The sequence below is a fragment of the Arvicanthis niloticus genome, chromosome 7 (genome assembly GCF_011762505.2).
Source record: "Arvicanthis niloticus isolate mArvNil1 chromosome 7, mArvNil1.pat.X, whole genome shotgun sequence".
In the NCBI taxonomy this organism is placed as follows: domain Eukaryota; kingdom Metazoa; phylum Chordata; class Mammalia; order Rodentia; family Muridae; genus Arvicanthis; species Arvicanthis niloticus.
Window position 1 is genome coordinate 72,013,486 of NC_047664.1, and position 22,849 is coordinate 72,036,334.

At 36.1% G+C, this 22,849-nt stretch overlaps 1 protein-coding gene across 2 annotated transcripts in view; it reads right to left on the minus strand.

Moving 5' to 3' along the window:
• Positions 1–22,849, minus strand: part of Gabra2 (gamma-aminobutyric acid type A receptor subunit alpha2) — a 117,597-nt gene that overhangs the window by 58,565 nt on the left and 36,183 nt on the right. For both annotated transcript variants that reach the window (XM_034509296.2, XM_076938622.1), the window contains one exon: positions 3,049–3,116. In XM_034509296.2, the coding sequence (XP_034365187.1) occupies positions 3,049–3,116 (68 nt within the window). The remainder of the gene's footprint in view (positions 1–3,048; positions 3,117–22,849) is intronic.

The following is a 22,849-nucleotide window of genomic DNA, read 5'->3' on the forward strand; positions in this document are numbered from 1 at the left end:
GATACGTGTATGTATATGTATAGAAATATGTATACAGAATGCTTTTAAAATAAATTTTCTCTAATTTCATATTACTCTCCCGGACCTGGAAGTATGACATCAAAGCTTATCAAAGATTAAATTGACACTTGACCCTCACTTTAAATCATCTTTCCATCTTATGCTATTTTGTGTCCTAGTACTCAGTACTTTGTCTCACCTCCAAGCCTATGCCCTTTTCCCTTACTTAGATTAGGAGATGGATTATGTCAACTTTTGTTTTTGTTTTTGCTTTTTCGATTGTTTGGTTGGTTGATTTGGTTTTCTCAGTTATGTAGTGCCAGGTCCAGTCATATGAAGTATTTGAAGAAACAATTCAATGTCATGTGAAGAAGAGGAAGCTTTAGTTCCTGACTCTTTTCTGGTGTTTTTCTCTGGCAAAGTTTTTATGACTGGCATGCTGGTAATTTTCAGCACCAGGCATGGTAGTGCTGGGAATCATACATCCCTTCACATGTTTCTTCAGAAGCTGCATGCTAGGTTTTTTGACTGCTGACCCTCTTCATTGAGGATTACATTCTTGATCCTCCATCATTCCCTGCTTCAAGTAGCAGCTCCATGTGCATTCTCTTATTCTCAGTTATTTTGCTTTAAGTGCTGCTTTAGCCCTTTAAGTATTTAACAAACCTCTTGGTAGTTAGTAATGCTTTGTATGATATTTTCCTGTTCACATTGCTCTTATAGGTCCTATCTTCTTAAAATTATGTTTGAAATGGAAACAGGATTGCATCACCTTCCCTTTCCTTCCCCTCGTTCCTGCTAGCCTCTCTCAGGTCCACCCCCTTCATCGGCTCACATGAATCCTACATACACTCTCAACAGCCTCTTTTTTTCCCTCAGTTATTATTGTTACATAGACACACATATACATACACAAATATGTCTGTGTAGGTGTGAGTGTGTACAGAGACAACAAAAAATCCCTGCTATTTCTGTTTTGTGGTTGTTGTGTATATGATTTCCAGGCTAACCACTAGAATTGGCCAATCAGTAAGGGCATCTATGCCTAGGGAAGGCTGTTTCTTCTCCCAAGAGTCAGTAGATCTTTGCCTGTGAGATTTCATTAAATTTCAGGTGAGATTCCATTAAATTTCTCCCTTCTACGTGAATATTCTCATTGGTATTTCTACTGGCAGAGTCCACCTCTAGTAGACAGACAGGGTTTCAAATGGAGGGACTGGGTTACTAATCTATGATCAAAATTTCTGACCCAGAATTGTTTCTGCCTAAAAGAACTTCAGTGACAAAAATGGAGAAGAGACTGAAGGAAAGGCAGTCCATCTCATTTGGGGGTAGGGGGCGGCACCAAGGCCGACACTATTACTGGTACTATGATATGCATGCAGACACGATATGCATTGCATCTTATGAGAGGCCCTACCAGCACCTGTGAGTAATATAAATACACCAACAACTGGACTCAAGCTAGAGACCTCTGTGGTTGAACTAGAGTATAGAATGAAGAAATAGAAGGAGAAAGAAACCTCATAGGAAAACCAGTAGTCTCAATTAACATGGACCCTTCTGAGCTCTCAGAGACTGAGCCACCAACCAGACAGCATACACTGGCTGGTCCAAGGCCCTCAGAACAGGTATAGCAGAGGACTGCCTGATCTGGCCTCAGTGGGAGACGTGTCTAATCCTGTAGACACTTTTGAGACTTCAGGGAAGAGGGATGCCTGGTGGAGTGGTGGGAGGGTGAGTACCTTCCTGGTAGAAGGGGGAGAAGGAATGGGATGAGGAACTATGGGAGGGGAGATCAGGAGGGGGAACAAAGGCTGTAATGTAAATAAAATAATTTTAAAAAGTGAAAAAAAAAAAAACAAAAAATAATGAATGAGCATGTGTATGCCTGTACATTCACACACACACACACACACACACACACACACACACACACACACACACTCACTCACATACACACACACACACACACTCACATACACACACACACTCACACACACATACATACACACACACTCACATACACACATACATACACACACATACACACACACTGACACACACACACTCACACACACACACACACATACACACACATCTAAAACATGTTTGCTCCCCAATATACAAAGAAATCTAAAACAATAAAAACTGATACTTTATTTAAATAGTATCAATTAAGAGTTTATCTCATTCCAACAACTTCCCTCTATTATACCTGCCATTTTAAAAAAATAAACATCAATTCAACCAAATCCAGTGATTTCAACATTATAATTTTCTTCTTTCTTTCTTCCTTCCCTTCCTCCCACCCTCTGTGACTTCCTTCCTTCCTTCCTTCCTTCCTTCCTTCCTTCCTTCCTTCCTTCCTTCCTTTTCTTGTTGGATGGGTTGATTTGGTTTTTCAAGACAGGGTTTCTTGGTATAGCCATGGCTATGCCAAAACTTGCTCAGGCTATGCATGAAGTCATGTCTGAGTACTGGGATTAAATGGGTGCAGTGTTACCTGCTTAGCTTCAACACTCGAGTTTTCCTAGGATTGATTTGCATGCGTGTCTTGTGTGTGCAAGTTGTATAATAATGAAAACACTCTTCTTCGTGACTGTGTGGATATTTTCATGTAACACTCACCAACCTTGTTGCAAAGCAACTACCCATAAAACTCCTCAGGCATATGGAAAAGTCATCACTAATAATGTAATTGTTCTTAAATATTAACTCTATGCTACTTTGCAGCTAAGTAGGTAAGTTTGGGTAGAAAAATGTGTGTGTCTGTGTGTCTGTGTGTGTCTGTGTGTGTGTGTGTCTGTGTGTGTGTGTGTGTGTGAGAGAGAGAGAGAGAGAGAGTATAGAGAGAAAGAGAGTTTATTTAAACATGGAGGTTGTGTTCCACAGAGCCAGAAACATATCCTCAACTTACTGTTGATGTGGCTAGAAACATCTTATATGCAGAAATCTATAACAATAAAATATGGACTTACTATAAATTACTGTCATTTCCCAATAGGTTAAAAAACATATTTTATAGTTAAAAAAAAGTAAACTCACCATATCTGTATCTGAGACAGGGCCAAAACTTGTCACGTAAATGTTAGTGAAGACTTCAGTAATACTGTCTAGTAGGAAGAAAAGAAAGTGGTCAGGATTTTACACAGTGAAATCTGTATAGAAAACAAAGTTGAGAATATGGCATAATACAGAGGTGAGTGAAAAGGCAGTACTGAGATACACTTTCCAAGCAAGCTTCACAACTAGCAGAACGTATGCCTAGAAGTACTTTGAGATTTTCCTCTAGAAAGACGCTTGATCAGAATTCATTTTTAAATATTGCATTGCTAATTATGAATAGCTTCTTAAAAACTGTCTTATGTAAATCAGTCAAATTTTTATCATTAACACTAAAAATAGAGTGAGAATTTTGTTTGATCTTATAAATCTGATGGTTAAATTAATATTTCAGATGCCATTTTGGTTTGGCTGAGATTAATAGTTTGTATACCAGATAAATTATTTAGCATAAAATCAATATCTTTCCATAAATAAAATAAAAACAAATTGTCCATTATTATAAATAAATGTGACTCATCAAATATATATAACCATATTACTTAATAGCTTATGAAGAAATAAAAAATAATTAATCCATACTGAACTATTTTTAAAAATGGGTCTATAAATGTCTTTACAACTTCCTGAAATGCTAGTGTTCAAGTGAATTGGATTCTAAAAATATATAAAATATGAACTATAGAAGAATTAACATTTATCAATTATCAGGAGAATTTAGACATTCAAAGTCAAATTAAAAGATAAAGACATCTTTTGTAAAGTTTATATTTTCACATGAATAATATAATAATATCTTTCCTATCTAATAATGGGCATTAATTTACAAAGGAGTAATTTATTCATAGAATTTTGAAACAAGAAGGCAATTTTTAAGTAAAAGAATTTTTAATACACAGACTTTTACAAACAGTTAAAACTTTTACCGAAACTATTCTTCAAAGGAATTGATATAGAATAATTTTCATGTCAAAGCTATCAAATAGATTCTCTGTTACATTCCTGTGGTATATACAATGATTCTCAGTAAATTATGAAACATTACCAGAAGACCCACACCAAGTATAGACAGAGTCCAGTTTTAAAACCCAAATACTCTGATTTCTGAGTCTTCTGGCTAAACCAAGGGATTGTACCACAATGGACAATAAATGAGAATAAATGTAGATTTGTATTATCTATATATTTCCATTTGCTGTATGGTCTATATGAAAACATGGTGAAAGTGCATCAATTAACGTATTTATTCCCCACTATTTTGTATACAATTTTATTGCTTAAATCTATATTTATTAACTCTATTGTATTGTACTTCAGCACATAAATTAATGAGTACCATTGTTCTTCCGATGACACCTGTCTGAAATACATACATAAGATCAAGTTTCTAAGAATCCAACTGTGCAGAAATACAAGGTCCCATACTTAGAAATGTTCTGTTCCTGAAATATTCCTCCTGCTTTATTAAAATTGGGAACTACTTTTTAACAAAGGTCAAGCATTGTCACTTTGAACTGAACTTTCTCAAAATATGTTACAATCACTGTATTATCTCCTATGTATCATCATGAAGAAAACCTAAAATTAAACTCAAGATTTGCCTGTAAGACATCAATCATGCTACTGCATTTATTCAATATATGAATGACATAAACTTCAGATATTATAAACATCTAATTAAAATGTTCCAGGGAAGAGAAATTAAAGTATTAAGAAGTTTTTGCTCTAACTAGGAAATATTGTTCCTCTTAGTCTGAGTAGCAAATTTGGGAAAGAGAGGCAACAAGAGTGTGCAATGCTAAAGATGTGAATATAATCTTTCTTATGTTTGTGACAAGCAATGGGTAAAGGGGACAGTCAGCATCTGGTAGCTGTCAAAATCTGCTGGCTAGGAGTAGGAAGGTGAAAATTAAAATAAGCCCCAGAGCACTATGTATGTAAGAGAAGCAAGACAGTCGTGGAATATAGGTGTATAGAGTTTCCTGAAAAAAATTACTTTATACTTTTATGTACCTTGCCAAATTATATATGCATTTGAAGGGATTGCCTCTGACTATGAACATTCAGGAAAAGGAAAGTCAGCAAAGGAGTCTCTGATGTTGAGTGTTAAATGCTTATCCATGTGATATCTGAGCCTAGGAAATGTGGCGTTGGGGCAGAGGTTTGTGCATTTTGGTGTAGATAAATGTATTGAGGTATAAACTACCAATGTGGATTAATGATATGCTTTGATGGCAATGGCAAAATGTGATACATCTAACAACATCTTATGATTCTTTGTCCAGATATCAATGTGTGCTTCTGATATGATCATCTATAAGATACGGAGGTAAGAGAAACAGAGTAAAAGAGAGATACAATTAAAGGGATAAAATTACAAATGTGTCATGTGACACTGATTTGTCAAAGGCAGTCTGTGTATTATTTCATGTTTTGTTTGTTTGTGTTTATCGATTAGAGCAGGGTGAAACTGAGTTATTGATGTATATTACAGTGTTTTCATTCATTAGACTGCGGATATCACAAAGTAAGCGAAGATACTTGCTGGCTAGCAGAAGCCTTGATTTCTGCATTTTAGGAACCATGAGTCATCCTCCCAAGTCCTCGGTGTTCATAGTGAACAGCCTTGGTGAGGTCCTGAGTCAGCCTGCACACTGGCATATATCCTTCCTCACTCAAGCTTGACTAATTGCTTCTCAACCGTGATGTCTCTATTTAACTGTTTCTCCTCTCCAGCCATGGGTTGTTAAAGAGGTTAACAGAGCCAATCATGAATTCCCCTCCTAGTGAGAACAATTGAAGTCCAATTAGACAGTGTTGGTTACAATGAAAATAAAGGTGCCACTGCAGTAGTATTGGTAATCTTCTAGGTCACTGGTGTGTTTGGAGGATCTACAACTGGGTAGGAATTTTGATTGCTTTCTCCCTTGGCAGCTTGCAATGCACATTTGGATACTTTGAGAGCGAGCTACTCTTTAGGGAGGAGGATTTCAGCACTGTTTTGGATTGATTCCACCAAGTTTGGTGTCAACACTGTGGGCTATTTTCCAAAGTAATCTTAACTTCTTGTTCAGGGACACAACCAAGTGCAATGGAGCAATGACATTTCTCTATATTATTTTTGGAGTCCCCGAGGATCCACTGACAAACTCACAGGCAGGTTTCTCTGTCTCTCTCTGTATCTATCTGACTCTCCATCTCTGTCTGTCTCTCTCTCTATCTCTCTCTCACACACACACACTTAAAGTTGTTTTAAAAAATAATGATTTCCCTGTTTATTTTCGCAGATGCTCTTAAGCGTCTGTTGCCTCTCCTTTATCCTCCTCCCTCTGAATTTTCTCCCTCTCACTCCCAGGAAAAGACAGCGTCTTTCTCAGTACCATTTTCATAACACATGTGCTTCTTCTCCCCCAGCACGCTCCCTTTCTGTTTTATATTTCCTATAGTTACTTCATGTTATTTACTTAAATGTAAAGAATTTGAGCAAGGATCCATTAAAAAAAAGAGGGAACATATGGCAATTGTTTTTCTTAATGTGGGTTATTTTACTCAGAACCCTTAAACCTAAGGCTCAGAGGAAAAAAAATCACACACACAAAAAAAGAGAAAAGCAAATATTATGAGAATCAGAGACCCAAGATGCTACTGGGAGGATAGTGTCTTTTAAATATGGCTTAGAAGCTGCACCCAAGAAATTTCAACAATATGGTGGTCTAAATAGCAGAGGTAACCAATGACTGATGATTGATGAAAAATTAGTTGTCTCCAGGGACAAGCCTCTTGTTTAGTGAGCCAATCCCAAGTGGGATTTTTAAATATATGGGTTGGTGGGGAGTTAGAGAGAATCTGGGACAAGTTGAAAGGTGAGAAACCATATACTACATGAAAATAATCTATTTCAATTTAAAATTTTAAAAATAAATAAAGATTGACATCTGAGAGTAAAATGTGTACAAAACAAAATGTCTCTGAGGAATGTACATCATAGAGGACAGAAAAATTAAAAGTTGTAGCATCAAGACAAGGTCACGTTTACCAATGGTAAGAGAAGCATTTAACAAGAGATATACAAGTGAGTTTCAGTCCTTTTGATGTTCATTGTGGAAACTATTCTCTAAGACAGCAAAATGAAGGGAATATATTTGAGATGGAATATCCCACATGCAAAGACAAGTCCAGCAAACACTTAAGCTACTCTCATGAATATAATCTGCTGCATATGCATATGAGTGCAACATCACACAGGAATAAAAAGCTGAAGTTTGTGTCAAAATAAGAACTGATCAACTATAATTAGGAGAACAAGGTCACTGTATTTATGGCATCATGGAACTGCCAGGAGGAAATCGAATTGTAGAATAGTATCTAATTGGAAATGCCATCTTCCCTATATAAATCTGGCTAAGCTGGGTCAGAAGAGTCTCTGTACATTCTAATCACTGCAGAAGATGTTCAGAGAAATAAATGAGTTTGAAAATAAGAAAAGTCAAAACAAACAGAAAGCCATTTTTTTTTAAAGTAATGTTAGTAAAATTGACTTTTTGATCTGACAACTAGAGACAGTTTTTCGGGACTGAAAATGAATGATTTCTGTAGATCTGTACCAGCATAAAAACAGGAGGCATGGGAAGTAAATGGATGCTGAGACATCAGGAGAGAAAGTAAACAACACTCCTTTTAAAAGCTTGTCAAAAGGATTTCCAATGAACTACTAGTTGTAGGCTTGTATTGTATAATACAGTATACAATACCACTCACTCTTGAAAAAAGAAGATACTTCTAACACATGGCAAGAGCAAAACCATGTTTTTCATAAAAGTTTAATAATGTCTGGGTGATTGTTCTCTGTAATGTCTCCTTTCCCATCCTTCCTCAACAGAAACAGATGAATTCAAAAATTATTTTCTCAAATAGATAGGATAGATTCAGGACTAGAAATAGTAAAGTGTAATAGCATAAAACAGTTCTGAGTGCTTTAACATACAGCAAATGAACTTACAGTCAGCAACTCTTTAAGCCTGGCCAAACAATTAACTCAGTGACACTGAAGATGCTTACTCCCTCACTTCACTGTTTTGGAATCTAGGGAACCTGGCTATATGTAGTTGAACCAGAAAAATTCATATGTACCATTTTCCAAAATGCATATTACAGCTTTTACACTTCTAATCTGTTACTAAATTATTGTTAACCAAATTTCAATAAATATTGAACAGTAGTGAACATGGAAGAATCCTGTTCAGCATAGTTTTCCATTTCATGATAACAGAAATATTTTCAGAATGGACACTTCCAGAAGTGTGTTAACCCTAACTGATGAACATAAACCAATTTTCTATAGTCTGTTGATAAGTACCTGTGACTGTAGATTTTGTAGAAAGTATTGTTTTCAGTCACTACAGAATTTTCCTTGGATGGACTATGAGGCTATTGTTATTCTCTCCCCTTCATGTGGCTGACACTACAGTCTTACATTTTAAAGGGTTTGTGAGGATCTAAATGACTTATCTAATGTGAAGTAGGAAGACTAGAAGGTTTTACTTACTTAAACATAGTGTCATTCAGATGTACATATAATGCCGGTAAAAGAGAATGAAGATGTAGTCCAGGGCATGCATGTTATGAACAGTAATTCTCTCACAGAAATCTCTAAAGACCTATCATGGGTTCCCACGTTACTACTCCAGAGCAATCGTCATAATGATACGAATACTGTTTCCATTCCTCTGTATTTATAGTCTACTCTTTGACTTTTAGTAAAATATTTATAGAGTTACCACTTAAATAACATGAAATTTGCCCTTTAAAATTGCACGACTCAGTGTTTTTCAGGGTAGTAGAAAGTCATACTTCTCCCTTCACCAAGGCTCTGAAACAATTATTATTTATTCGTTGATTGCTCTTAAATCTCTACATATATATTTTTTTGGGCATAAATGAAATTAGGTAGAATTTCTTAAAACCCCAGTTGTTTTTTTAGAGCATTTGTAAAATGAAATAAATTTAATAAATTACTTTTTGAGACAAGGTCTGCATTGCATCCCAAGCTGGTCTGGAACCCAGTATTAGATGAAGTTGCCTCTTAACTCACTACAATCCTCCTGCCTTGGCTTCTTGAATACTTGGGTCACAGGTGTGAGCACTGCTACAGTAATAAATGCATTTTCTCGGTTATATGTTCATTTCACTTATATTCAAATTATATTCTTAAAACTCCCATTTACTTTATTGCTCCAAATTTTGCCATTATATATGCTGAAAATGTATTCATGTGTGTGTATGTGTGTATGTATGTCTTTATGTGTGTGTATGTATGTGTGCATATGTGTGTGTGTACATGGGTGTGCCTCTGTGTGTTCATGAGTGTATGTGTGTGCATATGTGTATGTACATGTATGTTTACTTGTGTGTATGAAGGTGTGTGTGTGTGTGTGTGTGTGTGTGTGTGTGTGTGTGTGATTCAAACACCTAGGCACATGCATGGGTGTTTGAATGGGACTTCCTCACATTCTCAAAATAGTTTTAGTTTTGACTTCTAATTTTAATCTATTATGGCTAAAAAGTACACTACTTGTGATTTTTTTTTAATTTATTGCATGTGACTGTTGGTCTAAATTTAAAGCACTTAGAGAGTGATCCATGTAAGGAGTAGGTGATTGTGTATTATTATCTTGAACATGGTTATGTCAAAAACCCTAATGGTTCAGACTTATTGGAATGGCCAAGCCTTCTCTAGATCAGACTCTGGGGGGGGGGGGGGATGTGGAAACTACCTCAGTAAGGATGAGTAAACATGTTTACAACCTTTGATATTTAGCTAAAACCAATGTATGCAAACACTATAGGTAGCTTCCTGTCACTCAGATGATGACAAACTGAGTCAGCTCTCCTATAGAGACCTCCTATGGAGATCTAGCCCAGCTCTTTCCATTCTATGTAACAAACCTGAATAGTTTCCAGGCATCTCTATTAGAGTTCAAGGCCCACCAGATTCCAGCTTCTTTGGCATTTCCTCATTCCTGTTGCTCTAAGCTGTGCAGATCACGGATTTCTGTGCATTTAAATTTGCACTGTTCGAAAGTCTTCTATTTCCTTGGTAATTGCCAAACGTGAGAATGCTATATTTTAAATATCTTTTTTTCTCTTCTTAAATGGTTTCCTGGTGTGTCTATGATTAACAATTCTATTTTTTATTACAGAAGTAAGTTAATTCCATGTCTATGACAGAATTGTGAGTTGTTTCATTAGTTCTCAAACAGGATATTATTACTTTAGCCTCCTTAAAATTACTTAAATGGAATTAACATCAAATGAATTCTAATAATTAACAAAAGTTTGTTCCACTGACACTTTGCTTGAGTCAGGGAGCCTGCACGTTTGTGTGTCTTCAGATCACTAACTGCACAGCTCTAAGTTAAGGTAACTCGTTATGAATGAAATAGGAATCATTTAAAACAGAAAATTGTTCACTCAACTATTGTCTCAGCTACATAACAACTTTTTATTTGCTTTTAAGTGTGTGGAATGTTAAGTTGTTGTCTAAAAAAAAAGTGTGATGTCAAAGCCTCTCAAAGGTCAGTTTATTTTGTATATGAAACTGTTTCTCTGTTTCCTTGCATGGATTGAAACTTGACATTTTAGCTAATGTAATAAGGTAACTAAAAATTAGAAATTCACTCCACGCTAGCATTTGCTACTTTTACTTCTTTTCTGTTTGATATCTTTATAAGACCATTTCTACAAAGCTTATATTATTTTTACTGTGCATTTACTAAAATGTTAAGTCTCTTGGTCCAAAGATGGTTTGAGAGTTCATGTAGGAGATTCAATAATGTCTTCAACTCTACTGTGTGATTTATATCTCTGCCTCAGCCTTCACTTCCAGTTTACACAGAAATCAAGGCCACATTGAATGAAAGATCAAAACCTTGCCAGATTTTCCCCAAACTATGTGAAATAAATCTGCCTCTTTGTATGGCAAAGTCTCAGACCCAGAATTGTTCCTGTCTAAAAGAATTGCAGGGACAAAAACGGAGAAGAAACTGATAGAAAGGAGGTGCTGGGACTGGCCCAAATTGGAACACATCTAAAGGGGAGGCTCCAAGGCCTGACACTATTACTGTTGCTATGGTGTACTTACAGACAGGTGCCTAGCATGGCTGTCCCAACAAACAGCTGAGTGAGACAGAAGCAGATACTTGTACCCAACCAATGGACTATAGTCAAGGAACTTTGTGGTTGAATTAGGGAAAAGCTGGAAGAAGCTGAGGAGGAGGAGGGCAACCTCATAGGAAGATCAGCAGTTTCAACAAACCTGGACACATGAGATCTCTCAGACACTGAGCCACCAACCAGGCAGCATACACTAGTTGGTCCAAGGCCCCTGACACATATACAGCAGAGAACTGCCTGATCTGACCTCTAAAAGAAGATACACCTAACCCTCGAAAGACTTGAAGTCCTAGAGAGTGGGGAGGCATGGCAGGGTGTTTGGGGCTGTGGGGGCGTGGGGACATTCTCTTGGTGAATGGGGGGAGGGAGAATGGGCTGAGGAACTGTTGGAGGACAGAACAGGAGGAGAATAATGACTGGACTGTAATAAAGGATTAAAGATAATTAAAAATAAGATTTTCAGGAATATAAGTGAAGTTTTAAGTCCCTGTTCCTCCAACTATTATCTTACTTTCAGTTCCTTTTCTTTTCTTTTTCATTTTCTTTCCTATTTTTTTTAAATCATGTTCTTGTTTACTCCAGATGGTGTCTTTCATAAAATATCTGTAAACCAAAACAAAAACTACTGATTTTTTTTCCTGACACGTGTCTTGAGAATAGTGCTACCTGCACAAAGACTGAAGCGCCGAGTTAAATGAAGACAAATCCTAAGAATGGCAACACAATCGAAGAGCAACAATTCTCTGGAGATGGTGGGTTTTTGTTTGTTTGTTTGTTTCTTTTGTTTTGTTTTTTGTTTGTTTGTTTGTTTTTAAGTAGCTTCGTTTCATTCTGCCCCTGCAGTAATTTGTGGGATGTTGAATTTCATGATTTGAATAGTTACAAGGCTGGTAGTTTTCAAATTGAGCATGTAACACAGATAAGTAGACAGAATGATAAAAGTAAAAATGTCAGAGGAAACCAATTGATTTATTGTAATATATACATTTTTTTCTAAATAGTACTGGGATTGTTGCAAGCCTCTGATTAATATCTAAAGGTCTCTTAAAGCCAATTATATAATTTTTGTCACTGTTCTTGCCACTGTTTTTGCAGGGGAAGATTTCTTGACGACCTTATTATGCCACTCCACCAGTTTTTTAGCTACTGTCTCTTTTTAACTCAAAAATGAGACTGTGTCACTTCACTTTATGACCACCTAGAATCTATGTCTCTCACTGGAACCTAAAGTTATGCCCTTTAGATTACTAATGTATGCAACATTTGATGATCATGGGGTCGCCTTTTCTGGATTTCTGCTACTATTCATTGTACTGTTTCATTAATTTCCAGGATACTCATCAAGCATGGTTGGTCTTTGCAAGCATCTGAAAAATCATAGTTTCACATTTATACTTTGCTCTCTAACTTCACTGAAGTATATTGTGTTCCCTGTTTATTTGAATGAATATTTTACATGTCAGCCCATTTCTTAAAACTTAGCAAAATAATATTTTGAGCCTTTTCTCAGACATCAGACTCTTTTCACATTGAGTCATAACTTAGCACTGTAATTTAAGAAGTACCATTTCTTTATTGTCATTACTCCATTACTTTCTTCACTTTATAATATGAAAATTATACTTCCCAACATTTTGTAAAATTTGCTTACATACTACATTCACTGTTTAATATGAAAACACAAGAAGCAGTTGTACTTCTACCTTGTATGTTACAGGGTTTCTGTGAAACTTAAGGCTTCTAGCAGGATAGAGAATAAGCTCTTGAGGCCAGTTCACAGTGTCTAATGAGGTTAGGTCCCATTTTTTATACCATTATTTCATACTAAAATGGAGTCTGAGAAATGGATTGATTAAATCAGAGAAAGGTCCAACATAGAAAAAGAACAAGATTTCAAAATTTAAAGAAATCAGAAAAAAAGCCAAGAAATTGGATCAAGAAAGAAAATTCAGAGGTGGAGTAAAATAAAAAGCAGTACCAAGTATTGTACCCCAAAAATTCTGTGAACAAAAGTTCCAGGAAAGCGCTATCACCTCACACAGAACTTGCTACAAGCCAATGGACAGATGAGGAGAATGATGTGTAGAGGAGGCAATGTTGCAAATTCAAGTGCAAACTATATTAGGCTCTTTAGTCCACCTCTATGTCTAACTTAACATCCTGTGACTGTGGTCAAGTCAGTATGGAATATACAAACAGACCCCTAGCTTCCACCAACCCAAGGGCTAAAAACCTCATCACTTAGCATTTAAAGTCATTAACAGAGATTCCCTTAGGTTAAGCTTGGAGAACCCTGAAGAAGAAGAGGAAGAAGGACTGTAGGAGCCAGTAGGGTTGAGGACACCAGTAGAACACTTACCCCAGAGAATCAAGTAAGCAGGTTTCACAGGAGCTCACAGACATTGAAGCAACAATCACAAAACCTGCTATACTAGAATATATACTAGACTGCAGTCTGAGAGACACTGTGAATGGGACTAAAGGGTAGATATGAAGCTTTCTATTTATATCATAACTAGGCCTCCAGACCTCAATGAACCAATGAGATTGAGCCTCATTCCTACTTTGTCCAATCCCATGATCCCAAGTATACAACAGACAGACAACCTGTTCAGTGCTTTTAGATCTCATGTGAAACTTTGGATTGGTACAAAATAACCTGGCCACTGTTCATCAGGCCTCTACCTCACCTTCCCCTCCCTCTACCACCTGCCCCTACTTTGACCAAGACTAAGCTTTGCTTCACTGAAGAAAGAACTTTCCATCTTCTGAATTATAAACTAAAGTCACCCAGCTGGCTAGCAAATCAGTGTGAGAATATATAGTGGTGGGGTTTTTGCTTTGTTTGTTTAAGGTGTATTATAACTGAGCATACAACCTATAGACAGGGAGACTGTAGTAGACAGGGGAAGATCAAATATGTAAGGACAAAACGAGATCAACGACAAAGGATGACTCCTAAGTAAATCTCCATGACATCCATCACAAGATATTGGTGAAAGATACAGTGAGTAGAGGAGAAAAGCTTGATCCTGTTAGAGATGAGTAGTAGAAACAAAGCAGGTATTGACTATCAACTGACTATTAGTAAAAAGTGCCAAGAGCACAAATGGAGAGAGAATTGTTTCTTCAATCAATCAGATTAAAGGAATTGGCAAACTCTATGTAGGAGAATGAGCTTGGACTTTGTTTAAACCCTGACAGAAGAGACCACTCAAAACAGACTGAAGCCTATAATGATAAAATATCTAAGAGATAGGATCCTGTATTGTCCTGTATTCTCTTATAGATCCCTATACACAATCAACAATAGTAAGGAACTAGACACATTACCACACAGCTAAAAGCGACCTAGAAAAGCCAAGGATCAAATGGATTCACTGATGAATTATGAAAATTTTTTCAGATATTTAATACTAATTTGTCTTAATTTGTTCCACTGTGGGGAGGGTGGAAGGGATGAAAGTGAGAGAGAGAAAGAGAGAGAGAGAGAGAGAGAGAGAGAGAGAGAGAGAGAGAGAGAGAGAGAGATCATGCTATGAAGCCTCTATACATTATCCTGTTACCTGAAAGTAAAGACAAAGTAAAATACAAAGTAAATTAGAAAGTATTAAAGGTAAAGACCAATTTCTCCAAAGAATTCAAATACAAAATGCACAGCAAAATACTCGCTAAGTAAATTAAAAAATACATTAAGATGTCCATGTATCATAACCAAGTGGGCTTCATTCAGGAAATGTACAACAAAGTTCAACAAGCCTTCTTGATGAAAGTCTGAAAAGTATTAGGAATCAATTGAACACATCTGAAAATAGTAAAGGCTGCATACAACAAAATTACTATGAACATTAAAATCAATGGATACGAGCTGACGGAACTTCCTATGAAATTAGGAAGCAGACAGGATGGCTACTCCACAGTCTCCTATTGATAGAGTGCTCAAAGTCTTATCTTCAGAAATTAGGCAACCATAAAAAGTTTTAAAGGGGATAAAGGGGGTCAATTTTTTTTTTAAAAAAGAAGACATTCAAAAAAAAAAAAAAAGAAGAAGACATTCAGGAGGCTGATCTTTGTGAGTTCAAGGCTAGCCTGGTCACAGAGCAAGCTCCAAGACATCCAAGGCTACATACTCAGAGAAATCTTGTCTTGAAAAACCAAAACAAACAGGGAGAAAAAAAAAAAAAAAAAAAAAAAAAAAAAAAAAACAAGAAAAAAAAGGAGGAGGAAGGAACAGAGGAAAGGAGGAAGAGGGAAAGAAAGGCTATCTTTACTTGAAGATGAAACAATTCTACACGTAAAATTTCATATAGATTCAAAGTCTTATGACTAATTAACACAGTAAAGTCACAGAATAAAAATTAGACTGAAAAAAAAGCTAACATCTACATATATACTAATAATTAATTCTCAAAAATGAAATTTAGAAAACATTATCAATAATATACCAACAAATAGAACCCAGAAATAAAAAGAAGTGAAAAACAGGATGAAAGAAAAGAAGTAAACAGATTCAGCAAAGAAAATTTCAACACATCAAAAGGAGAAAGAAACGAGGTACTAGACAATAAAACAATCTTCCATGCTCCAGAATTGGAAGAACCAGTATCATGGAAGTGGATAAACCAGCAAAGATAATTTACGGATATAACACAGTATTCATCAAAATTCCCATGTCACAGTTCACAGATATAGGAAAACAATACAAGAATTCATATGGAACCACAAAAGAGCAGGAACATCCAAACTATTCTAAAGAGCAGAGCCGGACGCATCATGATGCTTGACCTCAGATTATAGTGACACAGATTATAGTGATAAAGGCAGCCTGGTGCCAGCATACAAACAGACAGAACAACTGAGCAGAATAGAGGACCCATAAATAAACCGAAGAAATTTGTGTTAAAGATATAAACACATAAGAAGATCAAATGATTTGCAAGGTGTACAACAGATAAGATGTTTGTACCCAGAGAGATATTATGAAATTCAGGCATAACAGAAAGAAAAAAGTAGTAGGTTTAAGATGAGAAAAAAATAGACTATACATTTCTTCCACAAAGACATAGGATAGTTAACAGTTATAATAAAATATAATTATCATCATAGAAATACATATAATGATCATCAAAGAAATGCAAAACAATACCACAAGACATCCTCCCACAGCTGTTAAATGGATATTATCAGACATATAAGTTATAATAAGCGTTGACAAGGATAAGAAAAATGGGGAACTATAATAGTCTATGGTAGAAGTGTAAATTAATCAGAAATTTGGAAAAATACGTAAATTTCTTAAGAAATATATGTAATCCATCACATCGTGCTCTGAAACATCTTTGGTTATTTTTTTATCAAACAATAGATTCTTTTTAAATAATTAATACCTTTAGCCTACTGAAAACATGCTACAGACAGACATTAAAGGTAAACTTAGGCTTGAGAGTTTAGTCCCATATAATAATGACTGTCTTTGAAATCTGTGCCATTCTCCCCTTTTCTCCTTTCTCTCCCTTTCCCTCTCCCTCCCCCTCCTGATCCCTCCTCCCATGCTGTGGTGTGTGTGTGTGTGTGTGTGTGTGTGTGTGTGTGTGTGTGTGTATGCTTACAACAGTTGGAAGACTATTGCCATGCCCTGGAAATGCAATATAGTTAGAGAAGAGGGAATGTTTTATTCTCCCTGTGAAATCAGTCTAAAATGTAGATTCAGCCTACTGGTGAGGGAGTTATATTCACAGACCTTCCCAAAGCAACAGTGAAGGAAATCCAGGAGGAAAGCCAGAAGAGATCTAGCACATATTGTTTTGCATTACCAATGTAATAGGACCATTTAGTTCCATTTGGTCCAATTAACAAATATCTACCAAGGGCTTACTTAGTTTAACACAAAGACATCCCCTGCCTGATTGTCAAGGCAGAGAACACTTTCACTGAGGAAAGATGTATGTGATATAACAGGCCATTTAGAGCCCAGAAGGCATTATTTTATCAATGATTTGTGGCTTCTTCAGCCTAGGCTTTTACAAGCACAGAAATTAGGTTGTTTTAGGAACCCAACTTTTTAATATTAGTGATACTCTCCTGGAAAGAGTTGCTAGTGACTGCCATTCACCAAGTTGTTACAGATAAGATCTTGAGCACATACACTAAGCTACAAACCTAGTGGCCAAAAGATCAGTCAGAATAACAGCTACAACAGGTCAAGTGCATCTGGGTTTGATAGTAGCTTATTTATTAGTGCTGGTTTTGCCACTCCCAAAGACATGCTAGTAGAAACTAGATTAACAACTGAGTAAAGAGGATTCAAACATAAGATCTATGTTGACATATATTTTACCTGCCTCCAATATTCATAATAATGAAAAATATTTTGAATAGCCAGTATGTAATAAGGATTCTTATGTAAATAAGATGATAAAATATTTTACAAATCAAAGCACACTGGAGATCTCAAAGTTCTAAGATCCACAATTATTTGATGCCACTAATGTCAAGGGTATGTATACTTAGAATGTACACTAAGTAACGTTTATAATGTTTTCATTATGCCCCCATAATATTACCTCTAACCACATCTCTGTCTAGCTTGAAAAAATGTTTATTTTCAATGCTTGAAAGAGTTCAAACAATACAATGCTTACCACATATGCATGAAGAGCAGAGTTCATATGTTCAGTACCTACATGAATATTGGGTACATTGGTATACCACTATAATCCCAGTGCTTGGGACAAGGAGAGAGGAGGATAGGTAGACAGCAAATCTAACTGAAACAGCAAGCCCACTACACAGTCCCAAAGCAAGGTGGAGACTGATTGAGAAAAACACCTATTGCTACACATCCTACTAGATAGCATACAATAAGCATAGCCTTAGTGTTGAATGGAAAATCTCAGTACACAAGGCTGACTAGGCCACATAGACTATTTGCTGAGCTACAGGACAAATAAAGATGATATCTTAAAATTAAGACTGACTGCATCTAAGGAGTTACAGAAAGGCTGCTCTTCGGTCTCCACATACATGTAGGCATGGACCCACCATCATTCACAACACATAATAAGTAAATAAATCATTATTGAATAATACAAAATAATGTTCTAAGAAGAGTCCTTTTCTTTCCAAACTTCCTGTCTGAGGTAGAGTATTCCTTTGGATTTTCTTCTTGCTGGATAGTATACTCTAATCAAGAATAAACAAGAATTGATTAAATGCAGGAAAATTGTTTTGATGACAAATTGCTCATCTTGTGAAGTTGGGAAGAAGTCATCTTGGAAAAAAAAATCTTTTAGTGATGGGAGTCTAGTACCTAAGTGATCAGGACCATAGGTTTTAATGGCATTTACTTTGTTTCAAGTAGAGCTGAAATTTCACATTCAACAACCCAGTGATTTTCATATCTAGCTTGCCAAAGAGAAATGCATGCAGAGTCTTGTTGGCAATATTAAAGCTGTTGCTATCTTTCCCTGAATCTCCTGGATCAGCCTCTAGAAGAAACTGTGCTCATAACATGGTGCCACGGAGCTTATTGACATTCTCATTTGATGATGTTATCACTTTCTCCTCAACAGTAACTTCAGCTTAAAGAAACACAAAAGGAAAGAAGCTAGGTGTTGAAGTAATTAACTTCAACACATACTTCGAGATGCTGTTTCCTGGAGCTATGTATGTTGGGAAATATTATGAATACTCTATAGCTAATATGTAATTAGGAACTTTCAGAACCTTAAGTCACAACTCTGCGTTCGTCATATCTGCTCAATACCCAGTGTGAGATAACAAAAGAAATCTGCCACCTCTTAAGCTTTTCGAGTATGCTCTGCTAAGTTAAATTTATTTCTATCGTCACCTTATAAATTGCATGTCATTGTATTTATTTTATCTCTTTACAAAGTTAATAGGTAAAATGGGCACAGCTACACTGAAGTGTAGTACTCTTGATTTATATTGAGTACTCATAAGCACTACAGCAATAAAAGGCCATTTTTAAACAACCAGTAGAGGTCTGGAGATATTGGGTACTGGTAGCACACTTGCCTTACGTGCACAAACTCCAACATTCAGTCTGCAGCATCACTTGAAATTGGAATGATGCAGGCTCCTGTAGCTCAGTTACACAATTAATGTTCATTTAATGTCTCAAGCAAACTTCCCTCTTTTCATCTCTATGTAACGTAATAGATATCTAGTTTATGCTTTCAGCATTTATCTAAAGAACACCTTTGGAGGGTCCTTGTCTCATATGTTGTGCTATGGCTTTTTTGTTTGTTTGTTTGTTTGTTAAATCTTATTTTATTTTATTTTATTTTATTTTATTTTATTTATATATTTTTTCTCTTTTTGCCTTGTAGGTCCTGTGGGTATATATCATGGCTTCTTGTTTAGTGGGGTTTTTTAAATTTATTTTTATTGGCTATTATATTTACATTTCAGATTTTATCCCCTAACGCCCCTTCCTTCCACCACCCAGGAACCTCCTATCCCATCCCCCCTCCTCATGCTTCTATGAGGATGTGCCCTCCCAACCCCCCACTCCCATCTCCCCACCCTCGAATCCCCCCTCCCACTCGGTGTTCAGCCTTCATGGGACCAAGAATCTCCTCTCCCACATATGCCCAACAAGGCTATTCTCCCCTCATGTACAGATGGAGTCATGGATCCCTCCCTATGTGCTCCCGGGCTGGTGGCGTAGACCTTGGGGAGCTCTGGTTGGTTGGTATTGTTGCTCTCCTCATGGGGCTCCTTCAGTCTTCTAACTTCTCCATTGGGAAACCCTTGATCAGATCAGTGGTTAGCTGTGAGCATCGGATTCGTCAGTAAGCAAATAAATGAGTGGGTCTCTGCATTTAACATCTGTTTCTTACACCTATTCTTGGGTTCTTCTTCGTCTGTTTGTTTATTCTGTCAATTCTGAAGTGTTAGTTTTTTTTTACCTTGTTATTTTATGTTCTTTCATTATTATCCCTTAGAATTTTACTTGTTTACTAATTAATGACAGAGAGTGGAGGATGGGAGGGGGTGTGGGGAGGAACAGGGACAAAAGAGGGAAGGAAATACGTAATCAAAAAATATTATATGAGAAAAAATTCCATTTTCAGAAAAAGAAAAGAATAAAATAGTGAACATATTTTAAGATATGTATTATGAATTTATAAAATATGTTTAAGTATAATTATAAATATATGCCATTTTGCTCTTAAAATATAAAGCATATATCTATGTATAATATAGATATGATTCATATGTTAATTTTGGTACTGAATTGCCTCACATTCAAATAAGAACAACTATAAAATTATTTAACCATGTAATTTCTCAAGAGTGACAAGTATATACAGAGATAAATGAATGATCTTTTTTATCCTTTTATTCCTATTTTCTTTCTTTCTTTATAAATAAATAAATAAGCAAACAAACAAAATCCATTCTGAATGCCTGTCATACTCTTCCCTATCTTAGATAAAAGACAAAGAATGTAGCATGTGATCACCAGGATCTTCTGAGGGTAAAGAACCAAGTGAATGCATTAATGCCCATAAAGTATACACAGATATGTAGAGAGTTGACATGGGAGGTAGAAGAGAGGTGTCAAGTAAACAGAGATGTAGTGAGCCAAAGATTGTGCAGAGCTAGGAAGATAAAACTCAGACACACACCCCACATTACATACACCACCACACACATGCAAAGAAGGAAAGAAAACAAAACAAACAAAAAGAAAAATTCAAGGAACAAAACACCCCCCCCAAAAAAAAAACAAAAATAAAAAACAAAACACACGCAAAGAAGGAAAGAAAACAACCCAAACAAAAAGAAAAATACAAGGAACAACAACAAAACTCCCCCCCCAAAAAAAAAAAAACAAAAATAACAAAACAAAACAAAAAGAACTTTTGAGTTGAAAGCTAAAGAGACACCAGAATAGGTAAATAAATACTTCCCTTTACTTACAGTATATGCTCCTTTTATAAGAAGAAAAATTATCACCTCTCCTCATTTACAGAGTTATCATGGTTGTAGCTTTGTAAACAAAGAACAATGAAGAGAGAGGGGAAGGAAGGGGAAGGGAAGGGAGGAGAGGGAAGGAGAAGGGAGGGGGGAGGATGAGAAGTGACTCATTCTAAATTGATAAGCACATATGGAGAACTCCATGAGATTTAAAATTCTACATAATGAGAAATCCTCAAACGTAACATCTGTGCCTGAAATTGAGTATTAAAATTAATAGGAAAAGGCTTAACCACAACAACAAAGTTTTTACATGTCAGGGAGAGGTGAATCAACCTAAACAAGGTAACTATGACGTGGACATGATAGTGGGATCCTGGAGAATCTTCCAAACTGTTGTGGGACCCACACCTGGATAGTATCACCAAATGCTAATATTGATTTAATGCACATTCTCAAGCTCAGTAGTCTTCAGCTAATACACATTCATTTCATTCTTTCTTCCCTTTTAATTTTAACTGATAATTTAAAATTAAATGGTTTTAATTTTATTTTTGAAAATAAAGTATATATGGATCATATCCATCCTCCATTCCTTCTATTTCCCCATAGAGCCCTCTCAGCCTTCCCCCTCTACTTCTTATTCTCCTTTTTATTGTTATTGATAACCTCCAAGTTCAATTAGTTCTCCCCATATAAACTTGGGTGTGTAGCTCTCCAGTGGAGCATGAGTAAGCTGCCAGCAGCCACACCCTCAAGGCAGATGAGTATCCCAGCCATGCAGCCATCAAGAGTTAGTAGCTCATGAAACAAGGGTGAGGCTTCAGGACCTCTCTCCAAACGTTGCAGAGATTTTGACTGGCTTGATCTGGTGCAGGTAAGCAGAGGTGTGTTGAGTTGATGTATACCAAAAGCTATTCCTGAAGTCAACATTACACTGCTGTCCTCACCTACTATGCTGATTATATTAAAGTATTTCCACCCCATCTTCTGTGAAGTCCCCTGAGCCTTAGAAGGCAGGTTGTTACTGGTGACCTAAGCACAGCTAAGCAGTCAATGTTAAACTTCTACTTTTTTCTAAAAAATATATTTTTAAAATTTATTTTTGTCTCAGCTCTTCAGAACAATAATTTTCATTTTAAACATTTTCCAGTAAAAGGACTAGAGAGATTTGAAATGTGTTTTTATAAACAATATTCTCAAATTCTCAAAAAAAAAAAAAAGTCATAGTATTTGAAAAGACAAATGAAGAATAACATTCAAGACTGGTCCATGGAAAACTGATAATCAAAGAAAAATATTGCTTGAAATTTTTGAAAATGTTTTCTATTCGTTCTTCTAAAACCTCAATTTTCAGCTGCAGCCGTCTTATAAAATATTTTGCTGTAAATAGTCTTGTTGTTTTGCTCTTGTTTCATTTGCTCTTAAACTTTCATTTCTTGTTTCATTTCATGCTCAGATAAACAATAAAGTATTAGACTTTTCTCCCTTCTCATATTCAGTTTGCAGCATCATTTCTTACAGAAATGTTTACTGCTGTCTACACTTGTAAATTAATATGTTTGGGGTTTTACAAGAAGCTAATTCCCACCTGCTCAGTCCTGCTTGTTTGTGCCTACCATTCCTGATAGTCTTTTAAACTGAGATTTCAGCTCTCCAGCTA